The sequence below is a fragment of the Thamnophis elegans genome, chromosome 8 (assembly GCF_009769535.1).
Source record: "Thamnophis elegans isolate rThaEle1 chromosome 8, rThaEle1.pri, whole genome shotgun sequence".
NCBI lineage: Eukaryota > Metazoa > Chordata > Lepidosauria > Squamata > Colubridae > Thamnophis > Thamnophis elegans.
Genome location: NC_045548.1, coordinates 5698424 through 5718954, shown reverse-complemented (window position 1 = coordinate 5718954; position 20531 = coordinate 5698424). Strand labels below are relative to the sequence as shown.

The 20531-nt window shown below is 42.5% G+C and overlaps 1 protein-coding gene across 1 annotated transcript in view; it reads left to right on the top strand.

The window, feature by feature from the left end:
- The window catches only part of F13A1 (coagulation factor XIII A chain), a 118174-nt gene that overhangs the window by 96165 nt on the left and 1478 nt on the right, over nt 1–20531 (top strand). The window contains exon 14 of the mRNA XM_032223488.1: nt 16484–16620. Coding sequence (XP_032079379.1) covers nt 16484–16620 — 137 coding nt within the window. The remainder of the gene's footprint in view (nt 1–16483; nt 16621–20531) is intronic.

Sequence of the window (20531 nt, the reverse complement as noted above, 5' to 3'; positions counted from 1 at the left end):
AGAGAACTAGGGGCCTCTTTTGCATAAGGAATTTTTCGCCTTTTAAGAGTTAAGCAAGGGTTAACAAGCAAAGAATTCCTTATGCAAATGAGGCACGTATTCTCTCGCCTCCTGTAGAGGGCATTTTTAGAGGCTTTTTAGAGTTCTCTGGGAGCGACTAGCTCAGTCTGACTTCAGAGCTCTGGCTTTTCAAGAGGGGAGGGCAGGGCTGGGAGAAGCAGAGTTGAAATCGTCTCTGAAACAGCTGGAAAAGGTGCGTGTGGGGAGGGGGGAGGAATTCAAAAAGTTTGATCGGAAGGCAGCAGGGGAAGGGGGGGTATAGCAGAAGGGCTGCTTTCAAGCCTTTGGAAAATATATCCAATCCAACTTCTGTCTTTGTGTTTGAGAGTGAGTGAATGAGAGAGGGATCGAAGTTGCGTGTGTCTGTTTGAGAGAGGGGGGAGGGAGGGAGATAGGGAGGAAGGAGGGGGAGGGAGAGGAAAAAGAATGGGAAAACTTATTTTGCAAGGGGGGAAAATGCTGTTGCTTTAAATCGGAACTGGGCATGCCTGGCTGTGGAATTCTGGGAGTTGAAGTCCACAAGTCTAAAAAGTGCCTCATCAGGGCTAAAGCTGACCGCACGTCACTGAATTTAAGCTATGTTGTTTTGTGTCTTGTCCGTGTGGAAGTGGGGGAGACTGAGAAGAGAGACACAAGCCCAGGGATATGTTCTGACCTAGGCTTCCCCAGCAAAGCCGAGTCCTTGTCCCGATAAACCCCCTTTATTTAATTTATAGTGAATTCCTTTCCAGGAAAGTCCTGCCCCACAGTCTTTCAAGGTAGTTCATAATTACTGACCTTTATCAGGTTTGGAGAGTGGACCAGGCCGATATCTTTCAGACACCGCAATATTTGGCAAGAATGCAGGAATGAACAAATTGTCTCCTGCAAAGACCCTTCCCCTTTCGTTCCTCTTTTATTACCTCTGGGAGGAGCCATTCATTGTCCACCTGTGGCCTTCCTCCCAAGCCGACCCTTGTTCCTTAGCTGTTCCCTTCATCTGGCAACTCTGTGCATGTGTACACTAGGAACAGGCTCCAGCTGTTCATCTGCGTCGCTGATGTCTGACTCTGTAGGCAGCTGATAACTGTCAGACGTACTTGTCAGAGCCTTCCCCAGACTCCAGGACCGGCCCATGTTCCTCCCCAACCTTCTAACTATCCGAATCTGCTTCCAGCTTTGCTGGTTGCTGGCGGGCCACAACAGGATATCGCAGAAATTTGTCAGAGCTCGGTTTAAGGAACAGACTTAGAGATGGCTGAAAATGGCAGGTGAATCCTCCAGCTTCCAGATTTCTTCTTGCAGATCTCAGATCCAAATCACGAGCACTGTAGGGGAAATCCTGGGTCTCCCATCCCTTTCCTTCTGCCTTCACCATAGCATTTCTTCAGCTCTAATCTTCAAGATTCCCCCACTCTGTCCCCCATGCATTGACAAGCATGAAGGAACCCATCCACTTTAATTGTTTTCCTCAAAGCTGTCTTGGTTGCCAAAAGAGAAATATGCATATGAATTGGAAATGTAATCTATACAGCAGAGGTGGGTTCCTACCAGTTCGCACCTATTCGGTAGAACCCGTTCGTCAAATCTACCGAACCGGTTAGAAGAGGTTCCACCAGTGGACCCGGATAGCAGGCCACACCTACAGAAGAGGTTCCAAACTTTTTTGAAACCCACCACTGGTCCTTGGATATGATTATTCTACACTATCATGCTCATATTTATATTTATATGTGAAAGGTAAGGATGACTACTGTGTTTGTGGTGCAATCAGAACATTGCGTGTGTTGAAGTTGTTTTAACGCAAACCAAAGATGCCTTTTAAAAAACAAGTTTACACCATATTCTTATGCATGCCAGTGCAGTGTGAGAGGTAATTTAAGGTGGTTCTGACACGTGTCGTCGGCATCTTCATATCTGGTCACATGGGCGGCAAGCCACTCCCATCCGGTCACATGGGTGGCAAGCCACTCCCGCAAAGGAGGCCACACCCACAGAGTAGGTTTGAACAATTTTTGAAACCCACCACTGCTATACAGGTAGACTTATGATCACAATTGAGCCCAAAATTTCTGTTGCTAAGTGAGACACTTGTTAAATGAGTTTTGCTCCATTTTACCATCTCTCGCGCCACATTTGACAAGTGAATCACTACAGTTGTAGATTGAGTAACACATCAGTTATGTGAATCTCGCTTCCCTATTGACTTTGCTCATCAGAAGGTTGCAACAGGTGATCACCTGACACCCCCCCCCCAGGACACCCAAACCGTTATAAATATGAGTCAGTTGCCAAGGGTCTGACTTTTGATCCCGTGACAATGGGGATGCTGCAATGGTCATAAGTATCAAAAACGGGTCATAAGTCCCTTTTTTTCAGTGCTATTGTAACTTCGAACAGTTGCTGAACAAACTCTTCAAAATCCTGGACGACTTAGTATCTCAGTATTTTTCTCTCTATAGCAATAGCAATTAGACTTATATAGCAATAGCAATAGCAGTTAGACTTATATACCACTTCATAGCGCTTTCAGCCCTCTCTAAGTGGTTTACAGAGTCATCATATTGCCCCCAACAACAATCCGGGTCCTCATTTTACCCACCTCGGAAGGATGGAAGGCTGAGTCAACCCTGAGCCGGTGAGATTTGAACCGCCGAACTGCAGAACTAGCAGTCAGCTGAAGTAGCCTGCAGTACTGCACTCTAACCACTGCGCCACCTCGGCTCTCTTTTGATCCCGTGGCAATGGGGATGTTGCAATGGTCATAAGTATCAATATACCGCTTCATAGGGCTTTCAGCCCTCTCTAAGCGGTTTACAGAGTCAGTATATTGCCCCCAACAATCTGGGTCCTCATTTCACCCACCTCGGAAGGATGGAAGGCTGAGTCAACCCTGAGCCGGTGAGATTTGAACCGCCGAACTGCAGCTAACAGTCAGCTGAAGTAGCCTGCAGTGCTGCAGTCTAACCACTGCGCCACCTCTCTGCCAAAAAAATAATAATTGGTACTAATAGAGAAATGGTGTCAAGACCAAGTGTTAAAAAAAAGATCTTTTCACAGCATCGTTTCCCCCCCAAATGCAGAGTGGCTGCTAATTAGTTATAAAAGAGAGAGAAGTCCACAGGCTTCTCATATCAGGAGAAATCTGATTGATTCCAGAGACACAGAAATAGTAATAATAGTCACGAACATCTCTTTCCGAGCACCTTGTAGCGTACACAACATGGCGAATTCTACCATTAGGCAAAATTAAATGGCCACCTAAGGCAGGCAGGATTTTGGCGTTACAAAAAGGTAGTAGATTGTTTATTAATGTAGTGTTTTATTTTTACAGCCAAGGAGAGAGAGCAGCATGTTTTCTTCCATTGCCAAAATAACTTGTTTGTCCTTCTGCCACACAGCAAAGGATCTTGGGAGGAGGTGGATGGGCAGGCTGGCAGGCTTTGTCTGCTACTCTGCCGTAGGCACTAAAACCTCATTGGCTGGCGCTACGCACAAATACGCACCAAATCTCCCTATGGCTCTGTCAACAAAGCTGGTTTCCTTTCCTGGGACAATACACGGACGTTTCAATTTCTTCACACCCTTTTCCTCTTATATAGCTGTTCTCTAAGCCAAGAGTCCCCTCGTTTGTTCTGCAGAACTGTTGGCAAAGCTGATAGCAGACTTTTGGAAAACCACCAGCTAACAGCCGACAGGCTGCCAAGCTTGGTCCTGCTTTGTAGTTTGACTGAACATGTTTGGCTATTGTGGAAAACCCTCTTCATATATTGGTTGTAATAAATGCATGGGGTTTATTTTATTTTATTTTATTTTATTTTATTTATTTTATTTTATTTTATTTTATTTTATTTTATTTTATTTATTTTATTTTATTTTATTTTATTTTATTTTATTTTATTATTTTATTTATTTTATTTTATTTTATTTATTTTATTTTATTTTATTTTATTTTATTTTATTTTATTTTATTTTATTTTATTTTATTTATTTATTTATTTATTTGTTTGTTTGTTTATTTATTGGTCTTGTATGCTGCCCACTCCCGAAGGACTCCGGGCGGCTTACAATAAACAGAGGAAGGGGATAAATAGACAGACAGACAAACAACAGTTTAAAATACACAACATTCATAGTTACAGTGGGGCTGGCTATTTCAACAGCCCCCCAGCCTGCCAGAGCAGCCAGATCTTAGTGGCTTTGTGGAAGGCCGGGAGAGTAGTAAGGGTCCGGATCTCCACGGGGAGCTCGTTCCAGAGGGCCGGAGCTGCAACAGAGAAGGCTCTCCCCTGGGGAGTCGCCAGCCGGCATTGGCTGGCAGATGGAATCCGGAGGAGGCCTAGTCTGTGGGATCTAATCGGTCTATGGGAGGTAATTGGCAGGAGGCGGTCTCTCAGGTACCCAGGTCCGATGCCATGTAGGGCTTTATAAGTAACGACCAGCACCTTGAAGCGAGTCCGGAGACTAATGGGTAGCCAGTGCAGCTCGCGGAGGATAGGTGTAACGTGGGTGTACCTGGGTGCACCCACGATCGCTTGCGCGGCTGCATTCTGGACTAGCTGAAGTCTTCGAACACTCTTCAAGGGCAGCCCCATGTAGAGCGGTTGGGAGGGCATTAATCTGCATCTAATCATTATAACGTATATAAAAAGTCTTCAGTTAGATAACACATCTCTATATATACACCCTGTTTTCCCGAAAATAAGACCTCCCCGGATAATAAGCCCAATTGGGGTTTTTGAGCACATGCTCTAAAAGAAGCCCTCCCCTGAAAATAAGCCCTCTCTGAAAATATTGCAACACAGCAGCAGCCATGAGTTGACAATGCTCATTGCCTCCTGCACCTCAAAAATAATAAGACCTCCTTGAAAATAAGGCTAAGTGCTTATTTCGGGGGTCAAAAGAAAATAAGACCCTGTCGTATTTTGGGGAAAACACGGCATATTAGGAAAAAGATGCATTTTCCTCTAATACCTTCATTTATCATTGTTAAGCTATTGAATTGAATTTATTAGATTTATAGGCCGCCCAATCCCGGAGGATTCTGGGCGGCTTAGACAGAACAAGAAAGAAGACAAACAAAATAAAAATAAATTAAAAATTCTCCAACAAGCATACGTTCTGATTGGGGCTGGACCTACATAGTAAGGTCAACAGCCCCGGGCCTGCCGGAACAGCCAGGTCTTAACAGCTTTCCTGAAGGCCATGAGAGTGGGTATGGTCCGGATCTCTGGGGGTAGCTGATTCCAAAGGGTCGGAGCAGCCACAGAGAAGGCTCTCCTCCGAGGCCCCGCCAGCCGACACTGTCCGGCTGACGGCGTCCTAAGGAGGCCCACCTTGTGGGATCGCTGCTCAACATCAGCCGCATACACAGCCAAGATATTGCAATGGAGTTCAGGCTGGACAAATATGCCACCCTCACCATCAACAAAGGAAAAGTTGTGAAAACTGAAAGAATCAGTAAAAAAAACGTGGAGACTCTAGAAAGAGTGCAGAGAAGAGCAACAAAGATGATTAGGGGACTGAAGCAGAGGTGGGTAGGTTTTTCATGCTATAGCATGAAACTAGAGCCCAGAGCAATATTCAAATACCAACATTATTAATTTGGAACTCAAAATGGTGTATATGGTTCAGGGGTGGGTTCCTGCCAGTTCTAACCTCTTCTATAGAAGAGGTTCCACAAATCTACCGTGCCGTTTAGAACCGGTTCCAGCTCCCTCCCCCCCGCCCGTCCACACATCATCAAGATGAAGAGCGAGAGGAGGAATTCTGGGAGTTGAAGTCCACAAGTCTTAAAGCTGTCAAGTTTGAACACCCCTGGGTTTTTTTTTCCTAAAGGGTTAGGGGTGCAAGGGTCTTGTAACTTGATAGCTTTAAGACTTGCGTGCTTCAAATGCCAGAGTTTCTGAGCCAACATTTTGGTTGCTAAGCAAGAGCGTTGTTAAGTGAGTTTCACCACATTTTACAAGTTGGCCACTCCCACCCGGTCACATGGCTGGCAAGCCACTCCCACAAAGCAGGCCATACCTACAGAAGAGGTTCTAAAAAGTTTTGAAACCCACCACTGGACTGGAGGCTAAAACATATAAACAACAGTTGCTGGAATTGGGTATGTCCAATTTAATGAAAAGAAGGACTAGGGGTGACATGATAGCAGTGTTCCAATATCTCAGGGGCTGCCACAAAGAAGAGGGAGTCAAGCTATTCTCCAAAGCACCTGAGAGTAGAACAAGAAGCAATGGGTGGAAACTAATCAAGGAGAGAAGCAACCTAGATCTGAGGAGAAATTTCCTGACAGTTGGAACAATTAATCAGTGGAACAGAAGTTGCCTCCAGAAGTTGTGAATGCCCCAACACTGGAAGTCTTTAAGAAGATGTTGGATAGCCATTTGTCAGAAATGGTATGGAGTCTCCTCCCTGAGTTGGACTAGAAGACTAGAAGGTTGGACTAGAAGACCCTCAAGGTCCTATTCCTATTCCCATTCCATTCCATTCAATATGCCCTATGGAAATAATATCAAGAATCTGTATGAAGACGATCAGTACAAACATCTGGGCATTCTTCGTGCTAACAACATCAAGCATCCTGAAGTCAAGAAGAAAGCTAGTAGTGAATACATCAGAAGAGTGAAGAAAATCTGAAAGTCAAAACTCAACAACAGAATTACCATCAAGGCGATTAAGATCTGGGCAATTCCAATCATTAGATATGCATCTGGAACTGTGGTGGGATTCAATTTTTTTTTTTACTACTGGTTCTGTGGGCGTGGTTTTTTGGGCATGGAAGGGGAAGGATACTGCAAAATCCCCATTCCCTCCCCGCTCTCAAAATTCCCACTACCTGTTCTCCAGAACCTGTCAGAACTGGCTGAATACCACTTCTGATCTGGATTAGTGTATTGGACTCAAGCTGAAGTAGAAATCCTGGATAGGAAGACTAGAAAAATAATGACAACGAATCCTGCCAACAGGGCAATGCTGAAAGATTCTATTTACCAAGGAGCAAGCCTTCATGATATACTAGCTGCCTTGCACCTTGTTCGTTGTCCTTCAGACATTCTTCCAATTCCCTTTTTCAGGGGTGGGGTTCTGCCAGCATTACTGCCAGTTCAGTGGGTGTGTGATTTTGCGCACGCACACTTTGCCTTGCCTATAAATAGGTCTGCACATGGGCAGAACATTTCAAAAACGGTCAAAAAAAATCTCACGGTGACTGGGGAATTGATTTGGGGGCGTGGCGGGCATGCCGTCCCTACCAGTTCAGAGACCCAGTTGCCATTTCCAATACCAGTTACACCAAACTGGTGTGAACCAGTAGGAACCCACCTCTGCCCCTTTTCCTTGTTCAATTATCTGCAACATTCCATGCATTCGGTGTGAACATCCATGACAATAATAACAAATGTGACTTTATTAATGTTCTGACCCCCCTTGTCCCACACCAACACACATTCCGAGCCAAAGATAAGTTACGGCATTTAATTAATAGACAGACAGGCCCTTGGCAGCAAACCAGCACATACAAGCTTGGGCAGCAATCCATCACAGATAAGCCCTGGCAGCAATCCAGCCTGCCAAGCTCACAATAATGTTCTCCAACATTAGTTAATGCATTGACTCCTGCAAAAGGGTTGTGTGCACAAGCATTCCTTTTATAGTCTGCAGAGGAGCCTAATGACCACCAGCTGAGTGCAATTACCTCCTGTACTTGCGCAACTGCTCCTGACGCCTATTAGCTCTTTGGTGCCGGGCATCCAGGAACAACTCACTGCTGATGTCAGGAACACACTTCCTTGTCTCCTCCCCACTGGTCCAAGGCTCAGGAGCCTCCTGGTGGCCAACCAGCCTCTCTGCGCCCTGCTCGGAGTCGGAACCCTGCCCAGGGTCCTCCACATCCTCCAGAGCTGACTCATAGGGCCCCTCGCTGTCGGGGTCTGGTGGCAGCTCCAACGGCTCCTGCTGGGCCACAACAATTAAGATGCAACATAAGACAAAAATCCTTCACAATAATTACAAATAAATAAAATTAGTTCAGAATTTAGCAGCAGCCTAGTAAGCAAATACTAGTAACACTAAAGCAACCAACATATAACATTATATTTATAAATAATGCCCTCGGATAGGGCCAAGTATACATCCATTCATAATCTATCCTTTATACAAGTAGTCCTCAACTTATAACTGTTCATTTAGTGACTTTCAAAGTTATAACGGCACTGAAAAAACTAACATGAATGTTTTTCACACTTATGACTGTTGTAGCATCCCCATGGTCACATGATCAAAATTCAGAATGTTGGCAACTGAATCATATTTATGACGGGTGTAGCATCCCAGGATCATGTGATCATCTTTTGGGACCTCCTTACAAGCAAAGTCAACGGGAACTTTGTCAGATTCACGTAACAACTGGGTTACTAACTTAATGACTGCAGAGTTTCACTTAACAATTTAACGACTGCAGTGATTCGCTTAACAACTGTGGCCAGAAAAGTTGCAAAATGGGGCAAAATTCACTTAACAGATGTTTCATTTAGCAACAAGACTTTGGGGCTCAACTGTGGTCATAAGTAGCAATAGCAATAGCAGTTAGACTTATATACCGCTTCATAGGGCTTTCAGCCCTCTCTAAGCGGTTTACAGAGTCAGCATATTACCCCCAACAAAATTCCGGGTCCTCATTTTACCCACCTCAGAAGGATGGAAGGCTGAGTCAACCCTGAGCCGGTGAGATTTGAACCGCCGAACTGCCGAACTAGCAGTCAGCTGAAATGGCCTGCAGTACTGCACTCTACCCACTGCGCCACCTCGGCTCTAAGTGGAGGACTACCTGCATTTCAAGTGCATCTGTAGAAGGCTGAATTAGCAATTCCAGTTAAGGCTCTAATGGGCATAGTGGATAATCCACCACAGATGGCAAATTGCAGAATTAAATGAATTGAAATATTTATCTAGATTTACCAAAACCCTACAGCAGTGTAACTGTGAATAGCAAAGGCATGGCAAAAGCAGAAACCTGCCAAAGATGGATGCAGAAATGTCAATTTGAAAAGTCCTCTAATCAAATCAAGTGCAAAGTTTGTTCTTGTTTTTTTGTTTCTCTCCCAGCCCTAGCATTTTCTGTATCTAATTAGCCTGGGCAAATGTTTATCAGCAGTATCCTCAAATAATATTACATCTTTTCCGAGCATTCCTCACAGGAAGCCAATAAATCATATAATATTGCTGTGAGCTCTTGTCTTCAATAACCACATTTTAAAAATGCATAATTCCTTCCATTCTTTGCCAAAACTGAACAGCGTAGTCCAACTTGCCTGAGTTAAATGGCCTAAATTGCTTAGGCCTATCTTCCTGTTTTGAAGCAAGAATATTCAAGAGTTGACGGGGACCCAGAGTTGATGTTTCTATGTCATGTTCTTAAAAGGACAAAAGTGTTAGGATTGACATTTTGTCAGTGACTCTTTTGCCATGTCACCAGAATTATCCATGGCGGCAAAAATTTATTGGCTGCCCTCATTATGCCAACATTGTCCAACTGATATTCATGGGTCCCCTCCTGCCTTTTCCTTATCATGCAGATGAATCTGTTTCTCCACCCAGGAACTTACCACATTATCAACACAATTCAAAGTGGAAGGCAATTATAACATATCCATGGAGATATGTGATAACATATCCATGGAGTTCCTTTCCTGTGTCTGTCATTAAATCATTCGTCTCCCAGGCCCCTTCAGAACAAATCTGAATGTCCAATTAGCTTCTAAAAAAAATCTTATGCTGCATTTTTCAGGAGATAAATAGATGTTTCATGAGGTAAAAAGAATGAAAATTATTAGCAAATGTTTTACTTCTGTAGGGAAAGGATTTTTCCATATGCAATAGGAGAAAGACCCGTAGAAGAACTGGAGGGACAATTATTATTTGATCAACTTGCAGAAGAGCAGAAACAATGATCAGCTGGCCACGTTTGTCGGGAAACATTCTAATGTTTTGTAACCGTGATTCAGATGAAACGTAGCATTATGGCTATTAGAATAACATGATCTATTAAAAAGTAATCCAGTGTTATTTCATGCATTGTTAGAAGTTACTGCAATGCACTCTACGTGGGGCTGCCCTTGAAGAGTGTTCGGAGACTACGGTTGGTCCAGAATGCAGCCGCGCGAGCGATATCGGGTGTACCTCGGTACACCCATGTTACACCTATCCTCCGTGAGCTGCACTGGCTCCCTATTGGTCTCCGGACGCGCTACAAGGTGCTGGTGATTACCTTTAAAGCCCTACATGGCATTGGACCTGGATATCTGAGAGACCGTCTCCTGCTACACACCTCCCAATGTCCGATTAGAACCCACAGGCTAGGCCTCCTCTGGGTGCCGTTGACCGGACAAAGCCGGCTGGCGACCACTCGGGGGAGAGCCTTTTCTGTAGCTGCTCCGGCTCTGTGGAATGAGTTACCAGCAGAGATCCGGACCCTCTCCACTCTCGTGGCCTTCCAAAAAGCCACCAAAACCTGGCTGTTCCAACAGGCCTGGGGTTGCTGATTTTAAATCAGCAGGTCCAAACCCCCAGATAAGCCAAATGTATGTTGTGTTTTTTAAACTGTTTTTGTTCTTTCCCCCTATGTGTTATTTTATTTCATTTCGTATTTGTAAGCCGCCCGGAGTCCTTCGGGATTGGGCGGCATATAAACTCATTAAATTGCGAATTAGAAGAATTGAATAACTGGTCTCTGGCAATATCTCTGCTGGATTTTTCTTCTAAATTCCGGCAAGTTTAGACAGTTCATTAAAACACAAAAACACAACTGTGTTGTGGAATGGTTGGGCAATTCTGTTTTATCAGAATTCTGCTTCCTATTTCAGAAGGAAGCAGTTGGTGGTCAGTGCACCATATCTTGCCTGCATATGTCTAGCAGTTGGAGATGGCTCATCTGTGTTTTGAATAAACATGTCATTTCTGTCTAGAGCAGAATGTGCTTGAATAGATAGACACGGCATTGATTGTTTATTTCTGCTCTCTCTCTCTCCAGCTTTCAGAAAAGGGAAACTGTCATTCTGCGGCTTTTAATTTCATCCAGAAATACACTCATGGAGGGATGATTAGATGGATGGCTTTATAATAGGCTCCTGTATTTTGTGATACCCACATCAGTTACTTTGTTAGAAAGCTGATGAGTTTGAAGATTGTCTATGTCCATTGCAGTATTTTCCATGGCTTTTTTCAGTTTAACAGTAAAGGTTTATTAACCAGCCCTGCGTGTTAATTACCCAGAGTACCAAATTCTTGATGGTGTTACTTTTTCTGCCCCCCTTGATGCTTCTGCTCAAATTTAATTGGGGCAGGGATCCAATTTTAATCTCTGTGATAATCATAATGTACTATCTTTAGTTCTTCATGGCCATAAAGCCAATCTGACCATTTCTTATCCTTTAAATAGGCGAAAAGGATCGGGAAATTAGTAATTAATTGATGGTAGCGGTGGAATAAAAAAGTTACTTTCTCAAATATGTTTTTGAGCATATAATAAACTTAACAAAAATCTAAGCAACAATATGAAAGTGAGGAACTGGTGGCTTTCAAATTCTGCTGATCTGCAGATACAAGTTGCCTTAGCCAATATTGTGAAAGGTGAATGTTTTGGGCATTATCATCCAATAACTTCTTAAGCCAATCTTGGTTTAATTTTATTAACCCAATCATCATCATATTCTGGTGTGGAGGAGAAAGAAAATCAATCTGTAGCAAAACCATCTGATCTCTAAATCCTGCAAACGGTAGTCGTTCAAAACATAATTTGAAGTTAGTTTATTTCTTCACGGTTGATCAAATCAGCCAGTCTAAAATAGACATTAAAATTTCTGTACTTTTGTGGACACACCAGAGGAGTGATAAGTGAGATATATAAGTCAGAGAGAGGTTAGGTTCATTGTTGCAATACTGAATCAATTCTGAACTGAACTTTTGCTTTCAATAGGATTTGATCCTCAGTCTCTATAGAATTAATAACCAAATCCATTTGTCAGGAACCTGGGTGTAAATTCACCTGGCACAGTTTGCCTTCTGATTCAATTGAGAGAAGGTAAATTTTAACCTTTTTTAAAGAACATTTTGCATAATCCACCACATTTTTATCCAAAATGCTTTAACCTTTTTACAAGTCCACCATATATGATAGTATGTAAGAGCCGAGGTGGCGCAGTGGTTAAATGCAGCACTGCAGGCTACTTCAGTTGACTGCAGTTCTGCAGTTCGGCTGTTCAAATCTCACCGGCTCAGGGTTGACTCAGCCTTCCAACCTTCCGAGGTGGGTAAAATGAGGACCCGGATTGTTGTTGGGGGCAATATGCTGACTCTGTAAACCGCTTAGAGAGGGCTGAAAGCCCAATGAAGCGGTATATAAGTCTAACTGCTATTGCTATTGCTATGTAGCATCAGCGCAATCACATCTCCAGCATTTAGGTTGTAAATTCGGATACATAGAGGCCAGTTTTTTTTTAGGATTTTAGGATTATTTAGGTTGTTTTTTGGAGGACATGGCCTTCTGATGCAGGCATTGTTGAACTTCTAGTTCCACTGCAGTGGTTTTTTTTTCCGTAAATACACGCTTGCTATAATTGATGGGGCTCAGTCTGCAACCGTGGCAATCCAACCAGTTCTACAGATGGAGCTGACAGCTGGGGCACCATCAATTTCTACCTATGTCTCCTGTAACCAAGGTATCTTGTCAGATGGTTGCTTCCATCAGTGATTCAATCCACATCATTTTGTCACCATTCCCTCCTAGGGATCAGAAGGCATCCTCGGTTCTGTCCTAAATAGGGTTTATTCCAGGACTGTGTTGACTCCTGCACATATGGGTCACTTTCGCTATGAATCTATCAGTCCTATTATCATTGTGTCACCATCAAAGTATCCCATCATTTCTTTATTGCTTATTCAGAGTCTAGATGTGAACCTTGTGCATCATTTTGTATATGATTTCAACCACCTGGCTGTGCTTTCAGCTGGTCAGGAGCTACAACTAGTAGCTTTGCAAGGTTATTCTACAAGATAAATGGCTTCATTTTTTTTAGAAGTCTAGCAACCAGTTACTACTGAAGTCCAAAAGCAATAGCAATAGCAATAGCAGTTAGACTTATATACAGCTTCATAGGGCTTTCAGCCCTCTCTAAGCGGTTTACAGAGTCAGCGTATCGCCCCCAACAACAATCCGGGTCCTCATTTTACCCACCTCGGAAGGATGGAAGGCTGAGTCAACCCTGAGCCGGTGAGATTTGAACAGGCGAACTGCCGATCTAGCAGTCAGCTGAAGTAGCCTGCAGTGCTGCATTTAACCACTGCGCCACCTCGGCCTTCTCCTTCTACAGTAATCATTTTTATCAAGACCATAAGGATTTCCTATCCCTCTAATTTAATGGGGCTGTTAGGACAGAGAGTTACTTTTAATCTAAAGTGATTCTGTGGGTAAGAGTGGCAAAATATTATCAGCATTCTTTGTGATAAAAGAAATCCATATGTGGATAATTGATGGCCCAGTTGGAAAGACTAAAGGAACCACAGTTCCCAGCATCCCTCACTACTGCCCACATTAACTGGATCTTCAGTAATAGAAACATATGAAGCATTGCTGTTTCCCATCCTTTTATGCAGTAAATTCATTCATACACTGATGTTCATCAAGAAGTGTTCATCACAACCCTGATTTGAATCTTAATGAACTATCTACATAGCAATAGCAATAGAAGTTAGACTTATATACCGCTTCATAGGGCTTTCAGCCCTCTCTAAGCGGTTTACAGAGTCAGCATATCGCCCCCACAGTCTGGGTCCTCATTTCACCCACCTCGGAAGGATGGAAGGCTGAGTCAACCCTGAGCCGGTGAGATTTGAACCGCTGAACTGCAGATAACAGTCAGCTGAAGTGGCCTGCAGTACTGCACCCTAACCACTGCGCCACCTCGGCTTAATGAACATCTTTGAACACCTCGGCTTAATGAACATCTTTGCAGATCTGTATTCCTGTCGAAAGTCACAGATCTGGGTGGGACTAATCCATGAATTGGATCATGGGCAAGACATCCTCCTGACTGCAGAAATGTTTTAAAAACAGCAGCTGAAAGTACAGACCATTTATAGTCATAAGCCGAGGTGGCGCAGTGGTTAAATGCAGCACTGCAAGCTACTTCAGCTGACTGCAGTTCAGCAGTTCGGCTGTTCAAATCCCACCAGGCTCAGGGTTGACCAGCCTTCCATCCTTCCGAGGTGGGTAAAATGAGGACCCGGATTGTTGTTGGGGGCAATATGCTGACTCTGTAAACCGCTTAGAGAGGGCTGAAAGCCCTATGAAGCGGTATATAAATCTAACTATTGCTATAAGCATCTTAAAATGGTACTCAACCATTTCTCCAAGTGATAAGAGTTGTTGTGACTTCTGTTTCTTTGAAATAGTATAGTTTTGTAATGTCCATTTGTTTAAAGTACACAAGCAGAGAATACTATAGGAAAACAGATCTCCTGGGTCTAATTTTTTGGCAAGCGATGTTTATAGACTCCTTTTTTCTCCAAGTCCCTAAACCTGTTTTTGTGCAGTTAAAATTCTCAGCATTTTGCGTAGTAATTCCACACTGCTTGTCTTTATGGCAGAAAGCTTCCTCAAACTGTATTTAGTCCATATGTAATTATAGAGATGATATTCATTTATTTCTATTCTTATACACTGCTTTTCAGGAACCAGCCCTCCGGAGATGATTCGCAATATTTGAAAAACATAAGCAGTCATTATAACATATTGCGAAGTGTAAAACCATAATTTATAAAGCATAAAAACAAAACAAAAAAAATTTAAAAGCAGCAATATAAAAGAGTTCAAGCAGTAAAGCATAAAAAATTTCAAACAGCAGCAGTTAAATTCAGAACAACATAAATGCCAATTAAAAGAGAGTTGGAACAAAGAGACTTCGGGGACCTAGAAATATATTTTTACTGTTGAAGCAGAGATGGGATTCTACCAGTTTGAACTGGTTCAGTTCAGTTTAGGTGGACTGGTAGTTCCAAAGATCAGCTGGGAGCGAACTGGTTCAGTTCAGCAAGTGGGGCCATTCACCCCTGCCCTTTACCGGCCTTTATCTTCTCAGCTGGACTGTGCGGCAAAGTGGATTGCCGTCCCTCAGCTGTTTTCCTTCCCAAGCTGTAATCCGGAAGGTAAGTCTTCTCTAAATTGTGCACCTGCGTACAGCGTGCGAAGGGCATGTTCAGCGAACTGGTAGGATCCCACCTCTGCAGTGGTGGGTTTCAAAAATTGTTCGAACCTACTCTGTGGGTGTGGCCTCCTTTGTGGGAGTGGCTTGCCACCCATGTGACCAGATGGGAGTGGCTTGCCGCCCATGTGACCGGATATGAAGATGCCGACGACACTTGTCAGAACCACCTTAAATTACCTCTCACACAGCACTGGCATGCATAAGAATATAATGTAAACTTGTTTTTTGAAAGGCATCTTTGGTTTGCGTTAAAACAACTTCAACACACGCAACATTCTGATTGCACCACAAACGCAGTAGTCATCCTTACATTTCACAGAGGCACTGAGTTTTATAAATAGGAGCATGATAGTGTAGAATAATCATATCCAAGGACCAGTGGTGGGTTTCAAAAATTTTTGGAACCTCTTCTGTAGGTGTGGCCTGCTTTCCGGGTCCACTGGTGGAACCTCTTCTAACCGGTTCGGTAGATTTGACGAACCGGTTCTACCGAATAGGTGCGAACTGGTAGGAACCCACCTCTGCACCTCTGTGTAGAAGAGTATTTCATAAGCTTAGAAAGGCACATTGCCTAACACCCTACAAGCAAAGCCTTAAAGCCAGTCTTAGTATCAACACAAAATTATTTGATGCTAAATCTTTGAAAATCTTGTGTTGTACCTCATCCCATAATTATGAGTTGCATTCTCTGTACCAGTTGAAGCTTTCAAATATCTTTGAAGGACAGTCTGCCACAGAACACATTATAGCTTTAGTGTAACTAGAGTTTATATGGGGCAGTCATGTAAAGCCATGTTAGCAAGAGAAGAGTGGAAAACTAGTTTAATATAGCAGATAAAGGCACCAGCTAGAAACTGGGGGGGGGGGGGGGGACCTTGCATTCTAAACCTGCCTTAGACATATGGCCAATTGGGTAACTTTGGGTACGTGTCTCTCAGGAAGACAAAAAAAACGAAATGGTAAGCCACTTCCAAAAATATAGGCAAGAAAGCTACAGTGCCTTGTTCAGGCAATCATCAGGAGACAAGATTGACCTGATGGCATAACATTAAGATATGAATTACCTAGGGAAGAAGGAAGGTGTTATCCACGAAACTGAAAGGGACAAGATTAGAAAGTGTTGCAATAATTCAATGTATTGTTATTTGATTTTAGTTTTCTGTTGTTTTTTTGCCCTGCAGGTGCCTGGAGAGAAAGTTGTTGGTAAGGACATGACAGTAATAGTGGAATTCCCCAACCCTCTGAAGCAAAATCTCACCAATGTCTGGGTCCGTCTTGATGGCCCTGGGGTGCTAAAACCAGTCTCAAAATTATTCAGGTAAGGAAAGGCCTAGTATGGCATAGTTTCCTGGGTATTCGTTGCAAAATGAACACTAAATGTGCCATCATATTTGAACAATATCGACTTCTCTCTTGAGGGCATTAAATCAATCTTCTCCAACAATTTGTCCTCCAGGTGTATCAGGATTATAACTCCCAGGAACTGCAGCTAGCATGGTTTTGCTAACTGGAAATTTAGGGAATGATTACCTCAAAATCAGTGGTGGAATTCAAAATATTTTTCTACCGGTTCTGTGGGCGTGGTGTGGCTTGGTGGGCGTAGCTTGGTGGGCATTGCAGGGGAAGGATACTATAAAATCTCCATTCCCTCCCCACTCCAGGGGAAGGTTATTGCAAAATCTCCATTTCCTCCCGATCAGCTGGGACTCAGGAGGCAGAGAATAGATGGGGGCTTGGCCCGTCAGAGGTGGTATTTACCAGTTCTCCGAACTACTCAAAATTTCCGCTACCAGTTCTTCCGAACTGGTCAGAATCTGCTGAATACCACCCCTACTCCAAATAACTGAATTAGAGGAATTGATCTAAATAATTATAACACTGTGTTCCTTCCTCGGGCATCAGTGACCACATGATTCTGTATCCAGATAATGAACAAGATAACTTAATATTACATAATGTGTTATTGGAATAGTTTAGCAGCTAAATTATGAAAATGTAATCCAGCAAAACTCATTTTAAATGTCACTTATTTTAAGAAAACGTGAATAAGATAGTATTTCTCTGCCTCATCCTCGTTATCCTTACTGGTCTGTCTGATATTGATGACAGTGGTTCACTGACAAATGCGTGCTTGACAAAACCGCGCCCAACAAAACCGTGGCGAGAAAACCATGAGGTCGAAATCGCGCCCACAGAAGAGCACCGACAAATGCTGACCAATGCGCGCCGACAAAAGCGTGCCAACAAACAACGTGAAAACAACATAATAACCCTAACCCTAACCCTAACCCTTACCCTTACCCTAACCCTTACCTTAACCCTAATTGCACTTTTGTCGGCGCGCATTTGTCGGCGCCATTTTGTGGGCGCAATTTTGAACTCACAGTTTTCTCACCGGGGTGTTGTCGGCGCGCTTTTGTCGAGCACGCATTTGACGGGTCATGGATGACAGTAATGATACATTTTACAAAGCTATGGCATTCTTATAAATCTAACTCCAATTCCTTAAACATTGAAAAATTCCTATATACAGTAAATTTTCATGGCACTTCCAAATGAGTCAGTCTGAAAACCATCAACATTTGGTGGGGATCTAACTAATTTAATTCAGGTTCAGCTATGATGTCACTAAAACTTTGAAGCTCTCCCTCAAAAGGCAAGAGGGGGAAAAGGGATGGGTGACTGGTGAAAAACCAGTTAGTCTGTCTTTCTTTCCTTCCTTCCTTCTTTCTTTCTTTCTTTCTTTCTTTCTTTCTTTCTTTCTTTCTTTCAGAAACCACAAGAATTGGTTTTTTTTAAGTAATAATTTTTAAAAAGGGAGATTCTTGAGCTTGTATTAATTTACAAATTGAGCCTGCTTGTTAATAGTAAAGATTTGCTGAGTTCTGAGCAGGGAGAGAATTGCACCTAAGGTTCAAACTTCATTGCAAGGAAATTTCTCCTTGATTAATTATCTGGAGTAGTGGTGAAATCTAAATTTTCCCCTCACTGGTTCTGTGGGCGTAGCTTGGTGGTGGCGGTGGGTCATGTGATTGGGTGGGTCAACTTTTTTTTCACTTTCAGATATCTTTTTAGCTTTTTAAAGCATTTTCCCTGCAAGTTTGGCGAACCAGCAGGGGGAAAATGTTTTAAAAAGTGGGGGGAAAGCTTCCGGTGATCGGGCGACTCACAGCTGAGCCGCATAATCCTCTGAAGCTTTTTTTTAAAATACCAGTTCGCAGAACCAAGGACAATTATCCCTACCGATTCATCCCAACCAGGCCAAACTGGGAGGATTTCTTTAACTTTAACTTTTAATACATTTATGTGCCGCCCAATCCCGTAGGACTCCGGGCGGCTTACAGAAACAAGTTAAAATAAGGAGTTAAAATAAAGAAACAATTTAAAAAGAAACAATTTAAAACAACACACCATACACTCAATCTGGGTGGGGCTGGAACTCATTCATGAAGTCAACAGCCCCAGGCCTGCTGGAATAGCCAGGTTTTAGTGGCTTTTCGGAAGGCCAAGAGAGTGGGGAAGGTCCAGATCTCCACGGGTAGGTCATTCCACAGGGTCGGAGCAGCTACAGAGAAGGCCCTCCTCCTAGGAGCCGCCAGCCGGCATTGTCCGGTCGACGGCACCCGGAGAAGGCCCAGTCTGTGAGTTCTTATCGGCCATTGGGAGGTATGTGGTACCCCTGATCTGGAGTCTATATAATCAAGTAAACTTTTTCTTTCTTTCAGTGGTAATTGTAACCTAATATTTTAATCTGGTTCTGTTATTTTTTAATTGTTTTAAATATTTTACTGGTTTTTTTAGTTTTCTGCTACCATTGTTATATTTATTTTTTTATAATGATATTGAAAGAGTGGTTTTAAAAATAAGAGCAAGAGCAAGGAATCTACAATCATCTAGATATTGCTGAACAGCAATTTCAAGTGTCTTAGATCATTGTCAATGTTGTTTTGATCTGTGGGAAGTTGTAATTTAGCAGTCACTTGTGAGCTATAGGTTTCCTGTTCTTGTGTTAAATTATGGAACTCTTTCAATATAAGGTGTGTTGTAAATGTTAATACAAGTACTGAATTACATTTTCATTTGGCGTGATTGTGGTAGGTTAAAGTCATAGAAAATAAACCATCACAAATTGTTTAAATATTCATCCCATTTTCCTCATTATATTGAAAATGATAAATCACCAGTCCACCTTGATGGCTCAACACATTACTAAGAATCATCCATCACCACATTACTCCAAGTCAATCGAATTAGTATGGTTTTATTTCATTAGCAAAAAATTAATACTTTTTTCCCTCTGGGATACTCTGAACAAGTCCTTTTGGAAATGCCACGTCCAGTCTTCTAGATTGAATTATTTCTTCCTTGACAAAGTTATATGCAAGAGGTTATTCTAAGCCGTCAAGATTTATTCAAAAATCTATGTTCTACTACACTGCAGTCACCAGCTTCAACGAGCATTCGAGATTTTGTTCATGATACTATAGAGTCAAGTTAAGTGGAAACAGTTCTGAAATTGCTTGTTATTAAATTAAAACTTAAAGATCTAAAAGCCAAACCACAGATCCATGGATAACCCAGTCTCACTTTCCATTTCTATATTTTTCATTAAGAATCTTGGATTCAAATGGGGACACAGCACTGGAGTAAAACAACTATTATTATTATTATTACCATTAGTATCTTGATTTAAACACCTTTCTACAACTATAATTTGCCAAAGGTAGGGGAAAAAAACAGACAAGTGAAGGCAAATATATACAGTGTGAAGTGAGATCTATAGCTAGGAAAAAAGTGAGCAAATTTTAATTTTTAAAAGAATCTATCTAATACTACAGTCCTGATGTAAATCCATCCATTCTCCTTACAACTACCTTGTAAGTTAAATAAACAGATCTCATTCGTAAGTTGGCTCAAAAAGGTATATGGCTCTGAGTGATGATTGTGCATTTGTTTGGTTGTCTAGATATGTGTACAATTATTAGGCTCCCAAAAATTGGAGATAGGTTATCTGTTCAAATCACAGGTTCTTTTTTCTACTACCAAGGGTGGATTGCTGTCAGTTTTACTACCAGTTCGCAATGCGTGCATGCGATGTTCAATGTAAATTGTTCTTCGCACAGCAGTGGTGGGATTCAGCCGGTTCGTACCTATTCGGGAGAACCGATTGGTAACTTTCTAAGCAGTTGGGAGAACCGGTTGTTGGAAGAAATCTCATTTTGTTTTTTC